General features: G+C 44.6%; 1 protein-coding gene across 2 annotated transcripts in view; it reads left to right on the top strand.

Moving 5' to 3' along the window:
• Nucleotides 1–21,384, top strand: part of plekhm3 (pleckstrin homology domain containing, family M, member 3) — a 110,380-nt gene that overhangs the window by 73,604 nt on the left and 15,392 nt on the right. For both annotated transcript variants that reach the window (XM_080198600.1, XM_080198601.1), the window contains exon 6: nt 5,687–5,750. In XM_080198600.1, coding sequence (XP_080054726.1) covers nt 5,687–5,750 — 64 coding nt within the window. The remainder of the gene's footprint in view (nt 1–5,686; nt 5,751–21,384) is intronic.

Below are 21,384 nucleotides of genomic sequence, written 5' to 3'. Positions count from 1 at the left end.
CCTGACTTCCCAAAATCTGTCCACCATCTCCAAGACACAAGTCAGGCGTGTGATGGAATACTCCCCACTTGCCTGGAAGGGTACAACTCCAACAATATTCAAGAAGGTCCACATCATGCAGGACAAAGCAGCCCACTTGATTGGCACCACATCCACAAACATCCACTTCCTCCACCACCAAAACGCAGCAGCAGCAGTATGTGTCAATTACAAGATGCACTGCAGGAACTGTTAAACAGAATCTTCCAAACCCACGATTACTTCCATCTAGAAGGGCAAGGGTAGCAGATGCATGTGCAAGCTCCCTCCCTAATCCACTCACGATCCTGACTTGGAAATATATCGCCGTTCCTTCACAGCAGCTGGTTGAAAATCCCGGAATTCCCTTCCTAATGGCATTGTGGGTCAACTCACAGCACGTGGACTGCAGCATTTCAAAAAGTCTCAGAACACCAGGTTAAAGCCAGCAGATTTGGAATCAGGAACTTTCAAAACGCTGTTCCTTCATTATGATGAAGAAACAATGCTCCAAGAGCTCGTGATTCCAAATAAACCTGTTGAACTTAAATGTGATGTGAGACTTCTTACTGTGTCCACCCAAGTCCAACTCCAACATCTCCACATCATGGCATTTCAAGAAGGCAGCTCACCATCACCCTCTCAAAGGCAATTAGGGGTGAACAGTAAATGTTGGCCAGCCAGTGATGTCCGTGCTCCACAAATGAATAACAAAAGAATTGTACAGACCCAGAAGGCACCATCACCTGTGTGGCTGTACATGTTCCTGGCAGTGATGTGTGGACAGAGTGCCACATTGTCAGGAGTGACATGCAAGGAGCTGAGACCGAGTTAGACTGAAATTACAGTGATTAATTTGGGATATTTTGACAAAAGTAGTTAAGTTTGTTAACTTTGTGCCTTCAATGCAAGCCTTGAGTCAGGAAATCTTTGTAATATCTTACAAGACCCGTGCCAACTTGGAGACTTCACCTTCGACAGGGACAGACGGAGCAAAGTTTTTGACATCTATCATAACATCCCTGCAGTGCAGAAGGAGGCCATTCAGTCCATCGAGCCTGCACCAACAACAGTCCCACCCAGGCCCTATCCCTGTAACCCTCACATATTTACCCTACTAATCCCCCTGACATTAAGGAGTAGTTTACCATGGCCAATCTACCTAACCCACACTCTTTAGACTTTGGGAGGAAACAGGAGCACCCAGAGGAAACCCACGCAGGCACGGGGAGAAGGTGCAAACTCCACACAGACAGTGACCCAAGCCGGGAATTGAACCCGGGTCCCTGCTGCTGTGAGGCAGCAGTGCTAACCATTGTGGCACCATGTCACCCCTCTTGAATTGAATTGTTAACTTTGACCTGAATAAGTTATGGAGTTGACATGAAATTCAATTAACCGTTCATTCCAGGGCCCCTTTTAGTCGCATTGTTTCCATGGTGATTGGGGAGGGTGCCTGATGGAAGGTGTCCCGCTGCACACACTATCCTGCAGCAAAGAGCATTGACGGAGTCACTGGCAAACTGGACTGTGTGAAATCCATAGTGAGTTATTGCTGGAAAGGTGTTTTACTTTGAGGACTCAATATATCGAAGATGGGCTAAAAGAAAGGGAAGCGATTGCATTCAAATAATAGCTTATCCATCCTTAAGGTATCCCAGAGCACTTTATGAGCAGCGAGTGACTTTGGAAGCCCAGTCACTGTTGGTACATATAATTTTCCTTTTCCCCTTTGTACTCTATGAACGGTATGCTTTGTCTGTATAGTGCGCGAGAAACAGTATTTTTCCCTCTATCTCAATACATGTGGCAATAAATCAGATCGAATTCTCAGCAGTCACTTTATGCACAGCAGGGTTTCCCCAACAGCAGAGGAGAATGACTAGTTCATTTTTTTGAGGGTGTCGGTGATGAATTTTTTGCCAGGGCACCAAGAGAACCACTTGCTTCACTTGGGGGTGGGGTGTAGCAGGGTGGGAGGAGAAAGTGGAACAGTAACATCCCTCTGAACTGGGAAGCTGGATCATGGTGTGTGGCCTTGAAGTGATGGTGTTCATGCTTGCCTTATCTTTTAGGGAACTGTGGCACGTTGGCACAGTGGTTAACGCTGCTGCCTCACAGCGCCAGGGAACCGGGTTCGATTCTGACCTCAGGTGACTGTGTGGAGTTTGCATGTTCTCCCCGTGTCTGTGTGGCTTTCCTTGGGTACTCCAGTTTCCTCCCACAGTCTAAAGATGCGCAGGTTAAGTTGATTGACCACGGTAAATGCGTGGTTTTTACGGCGATGGGGTGGGCCTGGATAAGGTGCTCTTTCAGAGAGTTGGTATGGGCTGAATGGCCTCCTTCACTGCAGGAATTCTATGGATTCTATTATATGAGTTTGGGAGGTGCTGGGGAAGTTTAAGTTGTCTAATTACGGTCAACCAGCCCCACAGCAGCTTTTAGTCCTTTCTGTACACGTAAGGTACATGTGAATCTTAAGGGCAAGTTTATATTCCTTTAAGGGTTCCCAGGAGAGTGGTACTGTGAGACCTGAGACGTGTCTCTCCTGATTTACTGGGACTGGTGTCATCATTCGTAGTCTAGTTCATTTGTATGGCCAGAGATCTGCTAAAAATGTGAGAATCGGGTTTAATTGTCAGTGGATAGATGTAATCACAACTCGTGGCTTTCATAGAAAGGCAGGTCTTGGGGGATGGCACAGTGGCCCAGTGGTTAGCACTGCTGCCTCACAGTGCCAGGGACTCAGGTTTGATTCCAGCCTTGGGTCACTGTCTGTGCGGAGTTTGCATGTTCTCCCCATGTCTGCATGGGTTTCCTCCGGGTGCTCCTGTTTCCTCCCACAGTCTAAAGATGTGCGGGTTCGGTGGATTGGCCGTGCTAAATTGCCCCTTAGTTCCCCTGACACTAGCTAGGGCAAATACATGGGGTTATGGGATAGAGCCTGGATGGAATTGTGGTCAGTGCAGAGTCGATGGGCCGAATGGCTTCCTTCTGCACTATAGGATCCTAGGTCTTGATGCCATCAGGACTTCACTGGTTCAGAAACTGCTGTCTGTGGCAGGGGTAACAAATGTCAGTGCTTCCTTCAGTCTAACACGCCTTTAAAGGGGAATGACAGATGAAGCGCTGAGTCCTATATGAAAGCTTTGAAATATGAGACCAATCTGCTCGACGGCTTCCTACATGCAGCAAATAGGGTCATGCAGCACCCTGCACATAATGAAGATCGCAATGAGGGCACAGTTAGGAACTTGGGTATCTGTGGGCTTGGCTCAGTGGATAACACTCTCACTTCTATGATGGAAGAGTGTAGGTTCAAGACCTACTCCAGATACCAGAGCTAACACTCCAGTACGGCTCTGGAGGAGCATTGCAACCAAGTTGCCCCGCATCCACCCCCAACATCTCTCTCAGGATTCCACTGTACTATTTTGAACCTTGGAATGGCCTATTTCTGTGCTGTGCATTCTATGTAAAAGAGCAAGGGAGCTTCCCTTGCTTGCTCCTGCCCAACTGTTATAGCTCAAGCAACAGCTCACAGGAATTTTCTGGTTATTAGTGACAGTTTGTTGCTGTCTGCAGGAAATTGTGTTGTGCAAACATACTACCCGAGATTGTGGAAGATGCTACATTAATGAAAACAACCCACTCCGTTTGGGGGTACAGCATGGGTGGGTGACACGTTGGCACAGTGGTTAGCACTGCTGCCCTACAGCGCCAGGGACTCGGGTTCAATTTCGGCCTCGGGTGACTGTGCGGAGTTTGCATGTTCCCCCCATGGGTTTCCTCCAAGTGCTCCGGTTTCCTCCCACAGTCCAAAGATGTGCAGGTTAGGTGCATTGGTCATGTTAAATTGACCCTTAGTGTCAGGGGATTATTAGGGTAAATAGGTGGGGTTGTTGTCGGTGCAGGTTTGATGGGCTGAATGGCTTCCTTCGGCACGATGTGGGTATGCCGGCGTTGGACTGGCGTAAACACAGTAAAAAGTCTGACAACACCAGGTTTTAGTCCAACCTACTTATTTGATAATATACTCACAAGCTTTCGGGGTTAGCCCCTTCGTCAGGTGAATGGAGAGTTCTGGCCTCAGACAGTGCTCTGTCTGAGTTCTGGCCTCAGACAGAGCACTGATTAGTGCTCCTTCCACTCACATTATTAGCCACTTCAGGTCTTGAACAGCAGGTTAGGTGTAAGGATTCGCATTCTAATCAGTAATCTCTAAACTGTCTGTGCTTTATATGCTCTGTCTGAGGCCAGAACTCTCCATTCACCTGACGAAGGGGCTAACCCCGAAAGCTTGTGAGTATATTATCAAATAAATAGGTTGGACTAAAACCTGGTGTTGTCAGACTTTTTCCTTCGGCACTGCAGGGATTTCATAATTCTATGAAATGCAAACTCCTTCTGTTGCTACACAAAAACGTAACCTGTTGTCGAACTGCTGTGGTGTATGTAAAAGTATTCTGGATTCAGTTTCTTTGTCTCAATCAATATCTAGGGATTCAAATGCTCATTGCATGACTGCGTTGGGTGGTGTTCACACTCCGATCTATGCAGGTGAACAAATTTTGCCAGCACACCCGTTGGCAGCACTTTCACTCCACAATTTGGGATGACACTCCTAGTGCATTACTAAAGGAGTGCTGCACTGTCAGATGGTGCATTAAGTAAGGTCTAATAAGATGGATATAAAAAAGATCCTTTGGCACTATTTGAAGAGAAGTTGCCCTGATGGCCAGCCTGTTGCTGATTACGGAATTTTGCAGTGTGCAAATTGGCTGCTGACTTTCCCACGTTACAATAGTGACTACACTTCAAAAGGTACTGCATTGCTGTAAAGCGGCTTGGGGCTTCCTGGCATTATGGAAGGCGTTGAGTAAATGCGAGTCTTCCCTTTCGTTTCTTTGAGATATGACAAAAGAGCTCAGTATCCTCCGGCTTTGAAAGAGAAAATAAATCACCTATGGTTCCTATTATTGATATTGCTATCTGGAAACTTTAAGTTTTAAGTTTATTTGTTAGTGTCACAAGTAAGCTTACATTAACACTGCAATGAAGTTACTGTGAAAATCCCCTGGTCGCCACACTCCAGCACCTGTTAGGGTAACTGAAGGAGAAGAAGGCCAATCCACCTGACCAGCAAGTCTTTTGGACTGTGGGAGGAAACTGGAGCACCCGCAAGAAACCCACACAGACACACACAGGGAGAATGTGCAGACTCCGCTCAGGCATTGACCCAAGCCAGGAATCAAACCCGGTCTCTGGCGCTGTGAGGCAGCAGTGCTAATCACAGTGCCATTCATTTACGCACGTGGGCATTAGGTAATAATGAACTGAGGTTCCGTCATAGAGTCCTCCATGATTGACATGTGCTATCAAAGTCTTTGCCTGGAGAATGGCCACTGGATGAGATGCTAGACAGCTGCTAGTTCCAACAAAGTTATGTTCCAGCGCTTCTGGGGTGTGAGAGGGAGAAGCAGCAACAACTGTTAGGTCAAATAAGCTTCTGGAGATTGAATTTCATGACTCTGCTTTGTAGTGCCGCAATGGCAAACTTGGCTATTTCACACAATGGCTCAGAGTTTTGAATTTAGCTTTGTGATTTAGTGATCGTAACAACACAGCAAGGTTTCTAATGCCTCCAATTTATTTCCTTTCTCTGTAGGATTTTTCCCAGGGAATACATTCTGCAGCATGTGCACTTGTACTCCTTAGCTGACCTTCAGCAGGTATGTAACACAGCAACCCTTCACCCAAGCTTCGTAGGTACCGTGCATGTTAAAAATAACCAATCTATCTAGATAGTCTGGGTTCTGTTCCTAGTCTCTGGTGTTTTAGCCAAGCTTAGCCAGAGCACTGTGTGGGGCAGAGTAAAATTCTGCATTGCACTGTTGCTCTCCAGGTGAATATGAGTTGCCTGTTTTTGGTGTGATCCTCCTCCTGACTTTTTTTTTCCCCAGTATTGGTGGCTGCACCTTCACCTTCCTCCTTCCACCTCCCTCTCCCCTCTTGACACAGCTTTTATTCATTTTTGTGAGGTTTGGTTTGATAACACTCCTGTGAAGTGATCGGACATTTTAATGTGGTGTGTTGGCACAGCGGTTAGCACATGTTGGGTTCATTCATTTGAAGAAATGAGGACTGCACTGGTACAAGTTTTAAAATGGTTTTCTTTTATTGAAAAGAACCTAAAGAATTAACATGACAGAAGGAGAAAAGTGAACTTGGAGACTGGCTTCTCAGCCATAGCCTGAACTGAACTGAACTCTCATGCACTAAAGTCAAAATATATTTTAATCCTTATGTCATTATTGGAAGTGTTTTTCGCATACTGTCCCCATCTAGAAAAACAATCCTTGCAGCTGTTGTTATGGGAAACTGTTGTTTGCCTGCATTGTGTACCCTTCAGGAATGCAGTCAATTTTTTAGCTAACCCATCATGCCTTCTGATTTTTACGTGTAGTCAAGCCAGCTACAATTGGTCAGCTTAGCAGCATTAGTTAACCCCTACAGTCTAGCATTTAAATGTAATTCTACATAGGGAGAAATATCTTAAAATGAAGTCTTTGCGTAGACTGAAACAGACAGGGCTAAGCAGACTCAGGATCCCTCAGCACTGCTGCCTCACAGTGTCAGGGAGCCAGGTTCAGTTCTGGCCTCGGAAGACTGCCTGTGTGGAGTTTGCACGTTCTCCCCAAGACTGCGTGGGTTTCCTCCAGGTGTTCCAGTTTCCTCCCACAGTCCGAAAGATGTGAGGGTCAGGTGCCTTAGTGTTGGGGGTTTGGCAAGATAGATGCATGGGGTAACAGGGATAGGGCCTGGGTAGGATTGTTGGTATGGGCCTGATGGGCTGAATGGCCTCCTCCTTCACTGAAGGGATTCTATGAATAAAGCGCTATATAAATGCGAGTTGTGTGTGCGTGCAGGCACTGTTGCTGTCTTTATTGGGTAAATAAAAGCAGTTTCATCTTTACTGTAACAATCACACCTGAAATCATTAGATATGAAGCATTATGAAATATCAACAACTTGCATTTATATAGCACCTCTAATGTAGTAAACCATCCCAGGTGCTTAAAAGAAGCACTGTCAGACAGAATTTGACGCTGAGCCACTTAGAGATATTGGGACTGATGACCATAACCTTGATCGAAGAGATGTGTTTTATGGAGTGTCTTAACAGAGATAAGAGAGAAGTAGAAAGACCGAGAGATTAGAAAGGACTTGGGTTTGATTCCCGGCTTGAGTCAATATCTGTGTGGAGTCTGCACGTTCTCCCCGTGTCTGCATACGTTTCCTCCAAGTACTTTGGTTTCCTCACATAGGCCAAAAATGTGTAGGTTAGGTAGATTGGCCATGCTAAATTGCCCCGAAGTGTCCAAGAATGTGCAGATTAGGGGGATTAGCAAGGTAAATGTGTGCAGGGACAAAGGAATAGGGTTTAAGTAAGATGCTGTTAAAGAGTCAGTACAGACTTGATGGGCTGAATGGCCTTCTCTTCCTGTAGGATTCTATGCTGGTGAGGGTGCAGAGAGGAGTTGTCAGGATGATGCCAGATATTCATAAAAATTTTATATACCAATCTAGAAAGGACTGACAGATGGGGTCTGTTTTCTCTTCAACGAGTAAAAGCCAAAGGGAGTCCTAATTGAGGTCTTTAATCGTAGAGTCAGTGCAGAGCTGATGGGCCAAATGGCCTCTTTCTGTCCTGTAAGGATTCTGTGGTTCAAACGGATTTGGAATGTGCGGAACATTTACACGCACAATGCATGCAGACGGTAAAGGGTTATAATGCCTTCTCTGTGGCAGGGCAGTTGTCACCATCGCTTTGGCACGTGATTGATCTAAAAGTTAGTTCATAACAACAGAGAGCCCACGGATTGGGATTGCAGTTCCAAAGTAAGTGGCTCTAATCAGGTGGAAATGTTACATAGCAGGCTTGGAGTCCTTTCAGCAGCTTTTCAAAAACCCTTTGGGCCATCCTGTCTTCTTCTATATGTTTGGATTGTCAGATTGTTTATTTGGGAAACAGGCTGAAACCTGTTCCTCAGCAGTCCCTGTGGATTGTGGTTTAGTCTGACCCGAATCGCGTCAATAGATCAGATCAGCCTGTGGACATAGGAAGTGGCACATGCAGTCCCCAGAGCAACGAGTCGCATTGAATGGAGTTGCTCACCGTAACTAAAATAACCAAGCTCTTTTTTGTGATTTAATGTCCAGATCCTGCCTGAACAATCTGTGCAATTAAAAAGGAAGTCAGGGTAATTCTTTCTGTTTAAGATTTTTAAAAAGGCTCTACTGGCTTGACATTGATTGATTTTTCCTGCCAATTTTCTTGCCTCCTGAAAGCGTTGATCTTATTTTTGTTGGCACTGACTCCGCTGTCAGTTATCAGCGTGTGCAAGCTCTGCCTGTGAGTGTTGGCAGCTTACTCAACCACGTGTGGTCACAACAGCCAAAGCCGATCTGGTGTCACCCGAAGCCGTGCTTCTTTCAGTCAGGCCTGTGGCTAAGGAGCACCAACTCGATCTGGCTTTGCCCCTCCCGAATCAGGACATCAAGGTCAGTTTTGGTACCCTTGGCTGTGTTCCTCACATGTGATGATACTTCCAACATTACTTCGTCAGCAATGGGATGTACGGAGGTGGTAAAAGACATAAATACCATTTCTTTCTTTGCTTTCTAAATGAGAAAATCCTGATTTTTAACAGCAACACAGTGGTTAGCACTGCTACCTCAGAGTGCCAGGGACCCAGGTTTGATTCCCAATTTGGGTCACTGCTGAGTCTGCATGCGTTTCCTCCGGCTACTCCAGTTTACTCCAACAGTCCAAAAGATATTGGATGTAGGTGCATTAGCCATACTACATTTTCCCTCAGTGTACCCGAACAAGCACCGAGTGTGGCAACTAGGGAATTTTCACAGTAACTTCATTGCATTGTTAATGTAAGCCTACTTGTGATACTAATGGACAAACTTTAAACTTTATAAGTGTCAGCTGTGGCTCAGTTGGTAGTAGTATCGCCTCTTGAGTGTCAAGGTTCAGGGTTCAAGTCCCACTCCAGGCCTTGGGCACAAGATTGGCAGCCGGGTTCAGTACTAAGTGAGTGCTGCACTGTCTGAGGTGCTGTCTTTTTAGATGAAAGTCTAAATTGAGCCCACCCCCACCACATCTGCTGGCATGGGTGAATGTGAGAGATCCTTTGACACTATTTCAGAGCATTTATCCCTCAATCAACATCACAACTCAACAGATTACTTGGTCATTGTCGTGTTGGAGTTTGTCGTGTGCATGTTGGCTACTGCATTTCCCACATTGGTTATGCTCCAACAGAACTTCATTGGCTGTAAAGTGCTTTGACCTCTCTGTAGTAATGAAAAATACTATATAAATGCACGTCTCTTTTCTTAATGAATAAAAGAGCTCCTTAAAAATCTATCTCTCCGACTACACTTTTGCTGACCAGTCTGAATACGTCATGATGTGGATATGCCGGCGTTGGACTGGGGTAAACACAGTAAAAAGCCTGACAACACCAGGTTTAAGTCCAACCGATTTATTTGATAGTAAATTCACTAGCTTTTGGGGTTAGTCCCTTCGTCAGGTGAATGGAGAGTTCTGGCCTCTGACAGAGCATATAAAGCACAGACAGTTTCTGAATACTCCATGCAATTCGACATTGTCACGACGAGCAGGGGTTAGCACCGCAGTCTCACAGTGCCAGGAACCAGGGTTCGATTCTCAGCTGGGGTCACTGTCACTGTGGAGTCTGCACATTCTCCCCCTGTCTGCGTGCTCCAGTTTGCTCCCACAGTCCACAGATGTGCAGGTTATGTGCATTGACCCATCAGCCACCAGAGTGTGGCAACAAGGGACTTTTAGAGTAATTTCATTGCAGTGTTAATGTAAACCTTAGTTGTGACTAATAAATAAACTTTTAAGTTTAAATTGACGTTGCGTCTGATCGCACTGCGTGTTGCGTCTGTTCACACTCCTTTGGAAGTTTTTGGGATGTTTTGTGGTGTTGAAGATAGTTGTTACTGAAGTGATTGTTTTCAGTTTAAAACATAAGTCCTTCTACGAGGTGAATGTAATTCCATGAATATCTCAAACTGAATTTAATGAGATGTGTTTAATTAACAGTCCAGTTAACAGATTTCTGGATCCCAGATCTCTTGCAACATTGGACTTTTGGGATTTATCCCGAGGGCATAAATTTGGTTTATTTGTGTCCCATGTTTTGGTATACATTGAAAAGTATTGTTTCTTGTGCATTATGTGGACAAAAAATACCATTCATGAAGGACATGGGGATAAAGAAGAAGTTGCAGAATCTAGTGTTGCAGTTACAGTTAGGGTGAAGAGAAAGGTCAGCTTAATATATGGTAGGACCATTCAAAAGGCAGCAGGGATAAGTTGTTCTTGAGTTTATTGGTGCGTGTTTTCAGACTTTTGTATCTTTTTCATCGATGGAACCAGATGTGTGTGTGTGTGTGTGTCCGGGGTGCATGGGATCCTTGATTGTGATGGCTACATTTCCAAAGCAGCACAAAATGTAGACGGAGTCGATGGTGGAAGGCTGGCATGTGTAATGGACTAGGCCTCATTCACAACCCTTTGTGGTTTCTTGTGGTCTGGGTCAGAGTAGGAACCATACCATGCTGTGATACATTTTATAGAATGCTTTCTGTGATGCATCTGTTAAAATTGGATACGAGTCATAGCAGACTTGCTGAGTTTCCTTAGGCCCCTGAGAAAGCATTGCTGTGGAGAGCACCATCCTGTCTTCTGTAATTGAAGGTAAATTGAGATGTTCATTATCTTATCAGATGACAGAAGTAGAGAGCTACGTGGGAAGCTGCGGCTTGTCAAACTGCATGATCGTCCTCTTTCTGAAAGTGGTCAGTTTGTCTGAGCATGCATGGCCGAGCCTCCAGCCAGCCATGCAAGCTGATCAGCACCAGAGGTACCATAAGCATGCCTCCTCACACTAGGGGGTCCCCTTCTCTTCTCCTTCCCCCAACCCCCACCCTCCACAATCTCCCCCAACTTCTCTCCTTCCCTTCACTGTAACTTCATTATCGGCTATTCAAGACCTGCTCCGCAAGGCAAGATAACTAATTACAGCAATTCAAACTCAACAGGCAGAAAAGCGATGCTTGACAGGCCCCTGAAACAATTGTTGTTATTCAGTTTATTCGTCACTGGCTCCCCAAGGCGTTCTGAAGACCCAGTCAGCTCTGAGATGAAAGGATGGCTGCATCACACGCAGGAGTGGCTGTGAGAGAATATTAAGAGACACCGAGGTGGAGAAGGAGGGAGAAGCAGATTGTTCTGCAAATATTCCGTTAAATCAGTGTGGCACAGTAACTTTACAAGAAAGATGCCAGAACTGTGAGCTTATATAAGTCTGTGAACGCTGTAACTTTTCACTGAATCATAGTGCAAAAGGAAGCCCTTCGGCCCATCAAGTCTGCACCAACCACAATCCCACCCAGGCCTAATTCCCATAGCCCCAAATATTTACCCTGCTAATCCCCTAATACTTGGGTCAATTTAGCATGGTCAATCAACTTAACCTGCGCATCTTTTTGTTCTGTAAAAGAGGTGGCTGACCAGTGATCCGGCTAGACCAGTAATCCAGGAACACAGCTAATATCCCGAGTTCAAATCCCACCACGACAGGTGGTGAAATTTGAATTCAATAAAAAAAATCTGGAAATAAGAATCGATTGATGATGATGAAACCATTGTTGATTGTTGGAAGAACCCATCTGGTTCACTAACTTCCTTAGGGAAGGAAATCTGTCGCCCTGGACTGGTCTACATGTGACTCCAGAGCCACAGCAATGTGGTTGACTCTCAACTGCCCCCAAGGGCAACTACAGATGGGAATAAATGCTGTAAGAAGTCTCAGAACACCAGGTTAGAGTCCAACCAGTTTATTTGATAGTAATCTCACAAGCTTTCGGAAACGGTGTTCCTTCACACCGTTTCTGAAAGCTTGTGAGATTACTATCAAATAAACTGCTTGGATTCTAACCTGGTATTCTGAGACTTCTTACTGTGTTTGCCCCAGTCCAACGCCAGCATCTCTACATCAATAAATGCTGGCCAGCCAGCGATACCCATGTCCCATGAATTAATAATAAAAAGTACGAGGTGATTCCAGGTGAAGGAGAGGAGTTGGGGGAGGTTGTGGAGGGTGGGGGTTGGGGGAAGAGAAGAGAAGGGGACCCCTAGTGTGAGGAGGCGTGCTTATGGTACCTCTGGTGCTGAACAGCTTGCATGACTATGGAAGCTCGGCCATGCATGTTTAGACAAACTGACCACTTTCAGAAGCAGAATGATGATGCAGTTTGACAGGCCACAGCTTCCCATGTAGCTCTCTACTTCTGTGATCTGATAAAACAATGAACATCTCAATTTACCTTCAACTGCAGCAGACAGGACGCCGCTGTCTACAGCATTGCTTTCTCAGGGGCCTGAGTAGATGGATTATGAATATGTTTGATAGGGTAGTCGTAAGTTCCCCTCCAAGCCACTTAGCATGCTGACTTCGTTGGGATCAAAATCCTGGAATTCCCTCCCTAGCGGTATTGTGGGTCAACCCACAGCACGTGGACTGCAGCGATTCAAGAAGGCAACTCACCATCACCTTATCGCTAGACCGTTAATCTAGAAACTCAGCTAATGTTCTGGGAATTAGGTTCAAATCCCATCACAGCAGGTGGTGGAATTTTTTTTTAAGTTTATTTATTAGTCACAAGTAAGGCTTAGATTAACACTGCAGTGAAGTTACCATGAAATTCCCCTAGTCACCATAGTCCGGTGCCTGTTCAGGTCAATGCACCTAACCAGCACGTCTTTCAGTATGTGGGAGGAAACCGGAGCACCTGGAGGAAATCCACACAGACACAGGGAGAACGTGCAGACTCCACGCAGACAGTGACCCAACCCGGGAATCGAACCCAGGTCCCTGGCATTGTGAAGCAGCATTGCTAACCACTGTGCCATCATGCTTCCCTGTTTGCATTATTGAATTTGAATTCAATAAAAAAAATGGAATTAAGAACCTACTGATGACAATGAAATTATATTATCTGGTCCTTAGGGAAGGAAATCTATTGCCCTGGACTGGCCTACATGTAACTCAGAGCAATGTGGTTGACTGTCAACTGCCCTCCAAGGGCAGCTAAGATGGGCAATAAATGCTGGCTAGCCAGCAACACCCATGTCCCACAAATTAATAAAAAAAAGTAAGACATGATTCCAGGTGGTATAATCCAAAACTGGAGCGCATAAATATAAAATGGTATTAAATCCCATAGAGAATTGAGAAGAAACTTCTTTGCCATAAGGGTACAGTAACGAGAAAATGGAACTTGCCATCACAAGGAGTAGTTGATCTGAATAACGTGGATACCAATTTAGGGAAAGGTAGATAAATGAATGAGGAGACATAGGATATGTTATATGTTATGCTGATAAGGTTAGTTGAGGAACAGGATTTTGATTTATTATTGTCATATATTAACATACAGTGAAAAGTATTGTTTCTTGCGTGCTATACAGACAAAGCATACTGTTCATAGAGAAGGAAACAAGAGAGTGCAGAGTGTAGTGTTACAGTCATAGCTAGGATGTAGAGAAAGATCAACTTAGTGCAAGGTAGGTCCATTCAAAAGTCTGACAGCAGCAGGGAAGAAGCTGTTCTTGAGTCGGTTGTTACATGACCTCAGACTTCTGTACCTTTTTCCTGATGGAAGAGAGAATGTCTAGGGTGCTTGGCATCATTAATTATGGTGACTACTTTGTCGAGGCAGCGGGAAGTGTAGACAGAGTCAGTGAATGGGAAGCTGGTTTGCATGAATGATTGGGCTACCTTCATGATCTTTTGTAGTTCCTTGTGGTTCCTTGGGCAGAGCAGGGGCCATACCAAGCTGTAATACTTTCTGTGGTGCATCTGTAAATGTTGGTGAGAATCGTAGCTGACAGGTCAAATTTCCTTCATGTTCTGAGAAAGCAGAGGCATTGATGGGCTTTCTTAACTATAGTGTCAGGACAGGTGGTTGGTGATTTGGACACATAAAAACTTGAAGCTGTCAACCCTTTCTACTTCGTCCCCGTTGATGTAACAGTGGCATGTTCTCCTTTGAGCTTCGGGTTGGTGTGGAGCATAACCACCAGAGTACAGCAAACTGCTATCGGCCTGTTACTATTCTGTGCATTCTGTGCCATTTTATGAATGCAGGTATTAACAGAGAAGCTTCTAATACTGAACTTTCTGGGAAAATTGCTCATTATCTCCACAATTGTCCAAGTCCCCTTATATTTATAAACAAATTATTCTGGTACCCTGCTTCTCTGGTAATATTTTGTGTCCCTTTCATTCTCCCAGTTCCAGGTATGCTGGGTAAAGTGTATGGTGATTTAAAGTTGATCCCCTCTTCCTTTGGAAAGGAAATATTTTTATTAACTTTGAATTGAACTCTCTTGCCTTAACAAGAAGCTAAAAGTCATTCTCCTAAAGTTCAGATTTATTGTATTAGTGTCACAAGTAGGCTAACATTAACACTGCAAAGAAGTTACTGTGAAAATCCCCTAGTCACCACACTCCGGCACCTGTTCGGGTACACAGAGGGAGAATTTAGCATGGCCAGTGCACCTAACCAGCACGAATTTTGGAGTGTGGGAAGAAACCGGAGCATCGGGAGGAAACCCACACAGACATGGGGAGAACATACATAGATGGTGACCCAAGCCGGGAATCGATCCGGGGTCCCTGACGCTGTGAGTCAGCAGTGCTAACCACTGTTCCACGTACATTACTAGATTTTTTTTAAGTTTAACCTAAAGTGTTCAGGACTGAAGGTCACTTACTGTTTGTCCCAGCAGTTTGGTTCAGCACCATCATCTTTACTTAATCACATCTGAATCTAGTCTAGAGCATAGTCATTCCAGCAGCTGAACAAGTGAAGTTCCTGTCCGTAGTGGACAGGCGATTCTAATTATGTGCGTCCTGTGAACAAATTTAAAACAGGCCCTTGACAACAACAACATACATTTATTTAGTACTACTAAGATCGAGAAGCATCCCAAGATGCTTCACAGGAGTGTTATCAGTCAGTAGTTGATGTGGCGACACAAACAGATGTTGGGACAGGTGAACAGAAAAGAAAAAGTCTGGTTAAGGGTCGGTTTTAAGGGGTATTTTGAAAGAGAGAGGCGGAGAGTTTTAAGGAGGGAATTGCAAGACGTGGGGCCTAGCCTGCTGGTAACAGGGCCACCAGCAGTGGAACAAAGGCAAACAGGGCTGCACATAAGACCAAAATCTCCAGCTAGTTTTACACTGAACGTTACAGGTGCTGTCAGTTGCTGACAATGGATCTTGTGCAGCTGACTGCCACTGGAAAATAAACTTGCCTGGATTTGCTAAGGCTTATGCTGGTAGACTTGATTTTAAAAACACTGAACTGCACAATGCATCGGTGGAGGGTGCAACTATTGGGCCATTGGTTACATGCAGTATAAAAGAAGCTTTATACATAATTTGAGTCTTTTTGTTCCCTTTTCAAAGGAGTAGCCTCCGTGCACCTGTGAGGATCCTCCCTCAGTATGGTCATGCATTTTCTCAGTGTTGACTTGGAGACACAATGCTATCTATACACCCATATTAGAGTACCTAGCTGAAAAATACTTCGGTTGTCCAAGTCTCTAATAGTTACTATGTATCGTTTAGAGTTTATTTATTAGTGTCACAAGTAGGCTTACATTGATACTACAATGAAGTTGCTATGAAAATCCCTTAGTTGCTACGCTCTGGTGCCTGTTCAGGCACACTAAGGGAGAATTTAACATGGCCAATGCACCTAACAAGCATGTCTTTCAAACTGGGAGGAAAGCAGAGCACCCAGAGGAAATCCATGCAGACATGGGGAGAATGTGCAGACTCCGCATAGACAGTGACCCAAGCCAGGAATCGAACCCAGGCAGCATTGCTTACCACTATGCCACTGTACCACGAAGACCTTTCTAATCTGTTAAGTTTTGGCTTTGCGGGCGGGCAGACTTTTGCTATCTTCCTCCATGTCCCCATGAATCGTGTTTGAACCTTGACAGTAAGTGGCAGCAAGCCATCCACCTACAGCAGCTTGCATTTGTATAGTGCCTTCAGCATCGTCAAACATCCCAGGCTGGCTACGGTCAAAATTAAAGACAGAGACAGGAGTAGGAAATGTTAAAACCATGGTTACTGAGGTGGGTTTATTCAGCTCCAAGAGGCGCCAGAGATAATCCCAATCCTGTCCACTTGTGCTGTCCCATCAGGGTTCCCCTCTTTAAATCAGTCTGGAGCACAATCCCTGACTGATTTTATTGATAATCCTGGCACAGAACGATCAACTGTTGTGTCCTTGGCACATCCCCAGTAGAGCCCGGGGACTGAACCTGAGACTATCCTGGTTCTCTCTAATTATTTATTCAAATAGACCTTGTTATAACATTTTGCAAATCGTCTGTTTTTATTTTACATAAATGCAGTTTATGGGGATCCTTGCTCAAGCATAACATTTCTTGGCTCGCCCATTGCACTTTCATCAGGATTCAACTATGCTGCTAACCAATTAATAAAACGCGACAAGAGGCAGGAGTCTACTTTTTTCCTCATTAATTTACTGAATTTGTGATTAATCACTTGAGGGGACAAGCAGACTGTTAGTTTTTACAATAATTAATGGAACTGGGAGTCTGGCCAGTGTGTTGCCTTTTACAAATGGAGTCTCACCTTCAAAGTACACTAACAGTCAAGCGGTTGACCGGTCCGCTCCATGTTGAAGCTCCGTTTTTTTTTCTCCCATTCTGCATGATTTTCCCTCTGTCTCGTACAAAAGTGCAGTTCCCCTGCTGTTGGCCAGTGCTCAGTGGGTAGCGCTCTCGCCCCCAAGTCTGAATGTTAAGGATTCAAGTCTCACTCCATCCAGAAACTTGAACACAAACTCTAGGCTGACATTGCAATGCAGTACCGAGAGTGTGCTGTGTTGTGTTTCAGAAGCAATGCTAAATTAAGGCTCTGTCAGTTGTTTCTGGGATTGTACTCAATCAAGTTTAGAATGATGAGCGGGGGGATCTCATTGAAACTTACAGAATACTGAAAGGCCTGAATAGAGTTAAAAAGTTTTAAGTTTATTTATTGGTTACAAGTATGCTTACGTTAACACTGCAATGAAGTTACTGTGAAAATCGCTGCACTCCAGCACCTGTTAGGGTACACTTAGGGAGAATTTAGCATGGCCAATGTCCCTAATCAGCACGTCATTTGGACTGTGGGAGGAAACCGGAACACCTGGAGGAAATCCATGCAGACACGGGGAGAATGTATAGCCAGACAGTGACCCAAGGCAGGAATTGAACCCAGGTCCTGGCATTGTGCAGCAGCAATGCTAACCACTGTGTCACCATGCCGCCCCCTGAAGTGGACAAAATATTTCCATTAATAGGAAATACTAGGATCTGAGGGCACAGCCTCGGAGTAAAAGGATGACCCTTTACAACCGAGATGAGGAGGAATTTCTTCAGCCAGAGAGTGGTGAATCTGTGGAATTCATTGCCACAGAGGGCTGTGGAGGCCAGGTCATTGAGTGTATTTAAGACAGAGATAGGTAGGTTCTTGATTGGTAAGAGGATCAAAGGTTACGGGGAAAAGGCAGGAGAATGAGGTTGAGGAAACTTATCGAATGGTGGAGCAGACTTGATGGGCTGAATGGCCTAGTTTTGCTTCTGTACCTTATGGTCTTGTGTCTGTCCTCACAATTATCCTACACCCCTATTCGAAGAAAGACAGGGAGTCTTTCCCTGTGTCCTGGCCAATATTTATTTCTTAACAGATATCACTAAAACTAGTCCTCATCACATTGCTATTTTGTGAGATCTTGTTGTGTGCAATTGCCTATATTACAATAGTGACCACATATCAAAAGTTGTTCTTTGACTGTAAAGGTGCAATATAAATGCCAGTTTGTTTTTTTTTCGTGTGGAATCTCTTTGTTGGCACAGGCATGGAAAAGCTACATGCTGTATGCACAATAATGCAAATATTCTGGGAAATTTTAGGGTAAGACTCACTGTTCTGTTTCAGCACTTTTCTCATTGTTATACTCCATCACTCAGCAAAGCAATCTGTGGATTCATCAAGCACTGGCAGGGGTCGCGAACCGAGCATGTGCATTATAATGGTTGTATAAACTTTACCCCTGTCATTTTGGAGTATGAATTTACAAGATGATCTGTTCTCATTTAGGAGTGGGACATACTTTCTCTTAAAAGCTGCGAGCTGGAATTTTATCCACCAAAGAAGGGGAAAGACAGCCTCAGGACATTCCAGAGGACTTTACAGCTAAACAAGCACTTTTGAAGAGTAATTACTGTTGTCGTGTAGGAAATGCAACAGCCAGTTTGCACACAGTGAGGTCCCATCAATGGCAAAGAAATAGTGACAGAATAATTTTTTTTTAACAATGATAGTTGAGAGATAAATATTGGCCAATAAATCAGATAGTATAACCCTGCTCACCTCTGAATTATAGAATCGTAGAATCCCTACAGTGCAACGAGATACTATTTGGCCCATCAAGCCTGCTCCAACCACACTCCCAACCAGACCCTATTCCCGTAAACCCACATATTGACCCTATTAATCCCCCTGACACTACGGTCAATTTACCATGGCCAATCCATCTAACCTGAACATCTTTGTACTGTGGGAGGAAACCCCACGTAGACATGGGGAGAATGTGCAAACTCCACACAGACAGTGACTCGAGGCTGGAATTGAACCCGGGTCCCTGGCACCCTGAGGCAGCAGTGCTAACCACTATGCTACCGTGCCACCCTTAACCTTAGTGTCAAGGGGATTATCAGATAATTACCTGGAGTTACAGGGATAGGGCCTGGGTGGAATTGAGGTCGGTGCAGACTCGATGGGCTGAATGACCTCCTCCTTTACTGTAGGGATTCTATGATTTTATGAATTAGTGCCAGGGTCTCGCTTTAAAGTCACAGCAGAGAGGTGCCACCTATGGCGGTGCAGGACTCTCAGTACTGTACTGCAGTGCCCTGATAAACTTCACCTGAGAGTCTTAAAAGAGGTGACTAATGAGCAGATGCATTGGTGTTAATTTTCCAAAATTGATTAGATTCTGAAAAGGTTCCATCAGATTGGAAAGAAGCAAAGTGACCCCTCTATTTAAAAATGGAAGGAGGCAGAAAACAGGAAATTCTAGGCTAGTTAGGTGAACGTCTATTAGAGGGAAGATGCTAGAATCAACCATCAAGGAGATTATAGCTAGGCACTTAAAAACTTTGAGTGAATCGGGTGGTGTCAGCATGAGGTTTTCTGAAGTGGAAATCATGTTTAACCAACTTATTGGAGTACTTTAAAGGAATAACATGCCATTAACTTATTGGATGACGAAGCAGGCTGGGGGGGCCAAATGGCCCACTTCTGCTGCTAGTTTGTGTGATGTGTTTAAGTCTCTGGAGTGGGACTGGGACCTGAGACTTGACTCAATGGCAAGATCGCTACCAAGGCTGACCCCTTGTGACTTTAAAAATTGAGCTTTTGTAGGTGTCAGAGGAGAAGGCAGCGTACAAAACTGAGGCAGAGTGACAAGGCAAGCTGAATTGATTTGCTTTACTTCACAGTTGAGATCTGTAGGCACATTGGCCACAGGACAACTTTCCTGAGGTGTGGAAGTTTTGTCCTGTTTGCTTTTGAAATTGTATCTCAATAAATTATTAGTAGGTAACCATGGTGGGTGCAGTATGTTAAACACCTTATATCTATGGTTTTGCATCAGTTAATTGACAGCAGAGCTTTGTGCATAGGAACTAGGAGCATAAGTAGGCAAATTCAGTCCTTCAAGCCTGCTCTGTCATTCAATCAGATCATAGCTGATCTCTCCCTGGTCTCAAATCCACCTCCCCACAGTGGGAAAAGGTTTTGCATCACTCAGATACAATTACCGCACCATTAAGGATTTAGACTGTTTATTCAAAAGCTAAGAGGCCCTGATATTGTAGAAAGAATATTTTGATTCCACTTGAAGCGATTCTGTTATTTCCTAAATATCTCTTAACATCAGTTACTTGTGGTATTATCACGAGTCTATAAATCCAGAAACTCAACTAATGTTCTGGGGACTCGTGTTCGAATTCCACCACGGCAGATGAATTCAATAAAAAAATCTGGAATTAAGAATCTACTGAACGCCGTGAAACTATTGTCGATTGTTGAAAAAACCCATCTGGTTCACTAATGTCCCTTTCGAGAAGAAATTCTGCCATCCTTACTTGGTCTGGCCTACGTGTGACTTCAGAGTCACAGCAATGTGGTTAACTCTCAGTTGCTCTCTGAAATGGCCAAGCAAGCCACTCAGTTCAAGGGAAACTGGGGATGGGTAATAAATGCTGGCCCAGCCAGTGACGTCCATGTCTCAGGAATGAATTTTTAAAAACTCTAGCATTTGTCCAATTATCATTTTTATAATAAGTTTTCTACATTAAATTTAAATGCCACATAATATGCTTTGTTATTAAAATGAAAGCAAAAGGTTAAGGGCAGTGACCCCATGAATGTGAAAGTGAGTAGGAGGTGGAAAGCAGAGAGATTGTATACTTTTCTCCATTCTGAAAAACCGTGATATCCCACAGAGGGATTAGTATTAGAATATTGCCCTTTTTGATATATTCGTGGCCTGGGCATGAGTATACAGGGCATTGTTTCAGAGTTTGCCAATGACATTAAACTTGGAAATGCAGTAAATGAAGTAGATTTCAGAAGGACATGGACAGTCTTTGGATTGCACACTGGCAAATGCAGTTTAACTCAGAGGAATGTGAAGTGAGAGATTGGGCAGAATGGTGGCACAGTGGTTAGCACTGTTGCTTCGTAGCGCCAGGGACCCTGGTTTGCTTCCGGCCTCAGATGACTGTGCACAGTCTGCATATTCTCCCCGTGTCTGCAAAGGTTTCCTCTGGGTGCTCCAGTTTCCTCCCACAGTCCAAAGGTGTGGATTAGGTTGATTGGCCATGCTAAGTTGCCCCTAGTGTCGGGATTAGCAAAGTAAATATGTGGGATTACAGGGATAAGAACATAAGAACATAAGAAATAGGAGCAGGAGTAGGCCATCTGGCCCTTCGAGCCTGCCCCGCCATTCAATAAGATCATGGCTGATCTGTCGTGGCTCAGTTCCACTTTCCCGCCCTCTCCCCATAACCCTTAATCCCCTCTCTTATCAAAAACCCATCAACCCGCTTCTTAAAAATATTTAGCGAGGCAGCCTCCACCACTTCAACGGGCAGAG

This window comes from Carcharhinus amblyrhynchos, chromosome 11 (assembly GCF_965287045.1).
Source record: "Carcharhinus amblyrhynchos chromosome 11, sCarAmb.v2.hapA, whole genome shotgun sequence".
Classification (NCBI taxonomy): Eukaryota; Metazoa; Chordata; class Chondrichthyes; order Carcharhiniformes; family Carcharhinidae; genus Carcharhinus; species Carcharhinus amblyrhynchos.
This window is presented reverse-complemented; position numbering and strand designations above follow the sequence as displayed.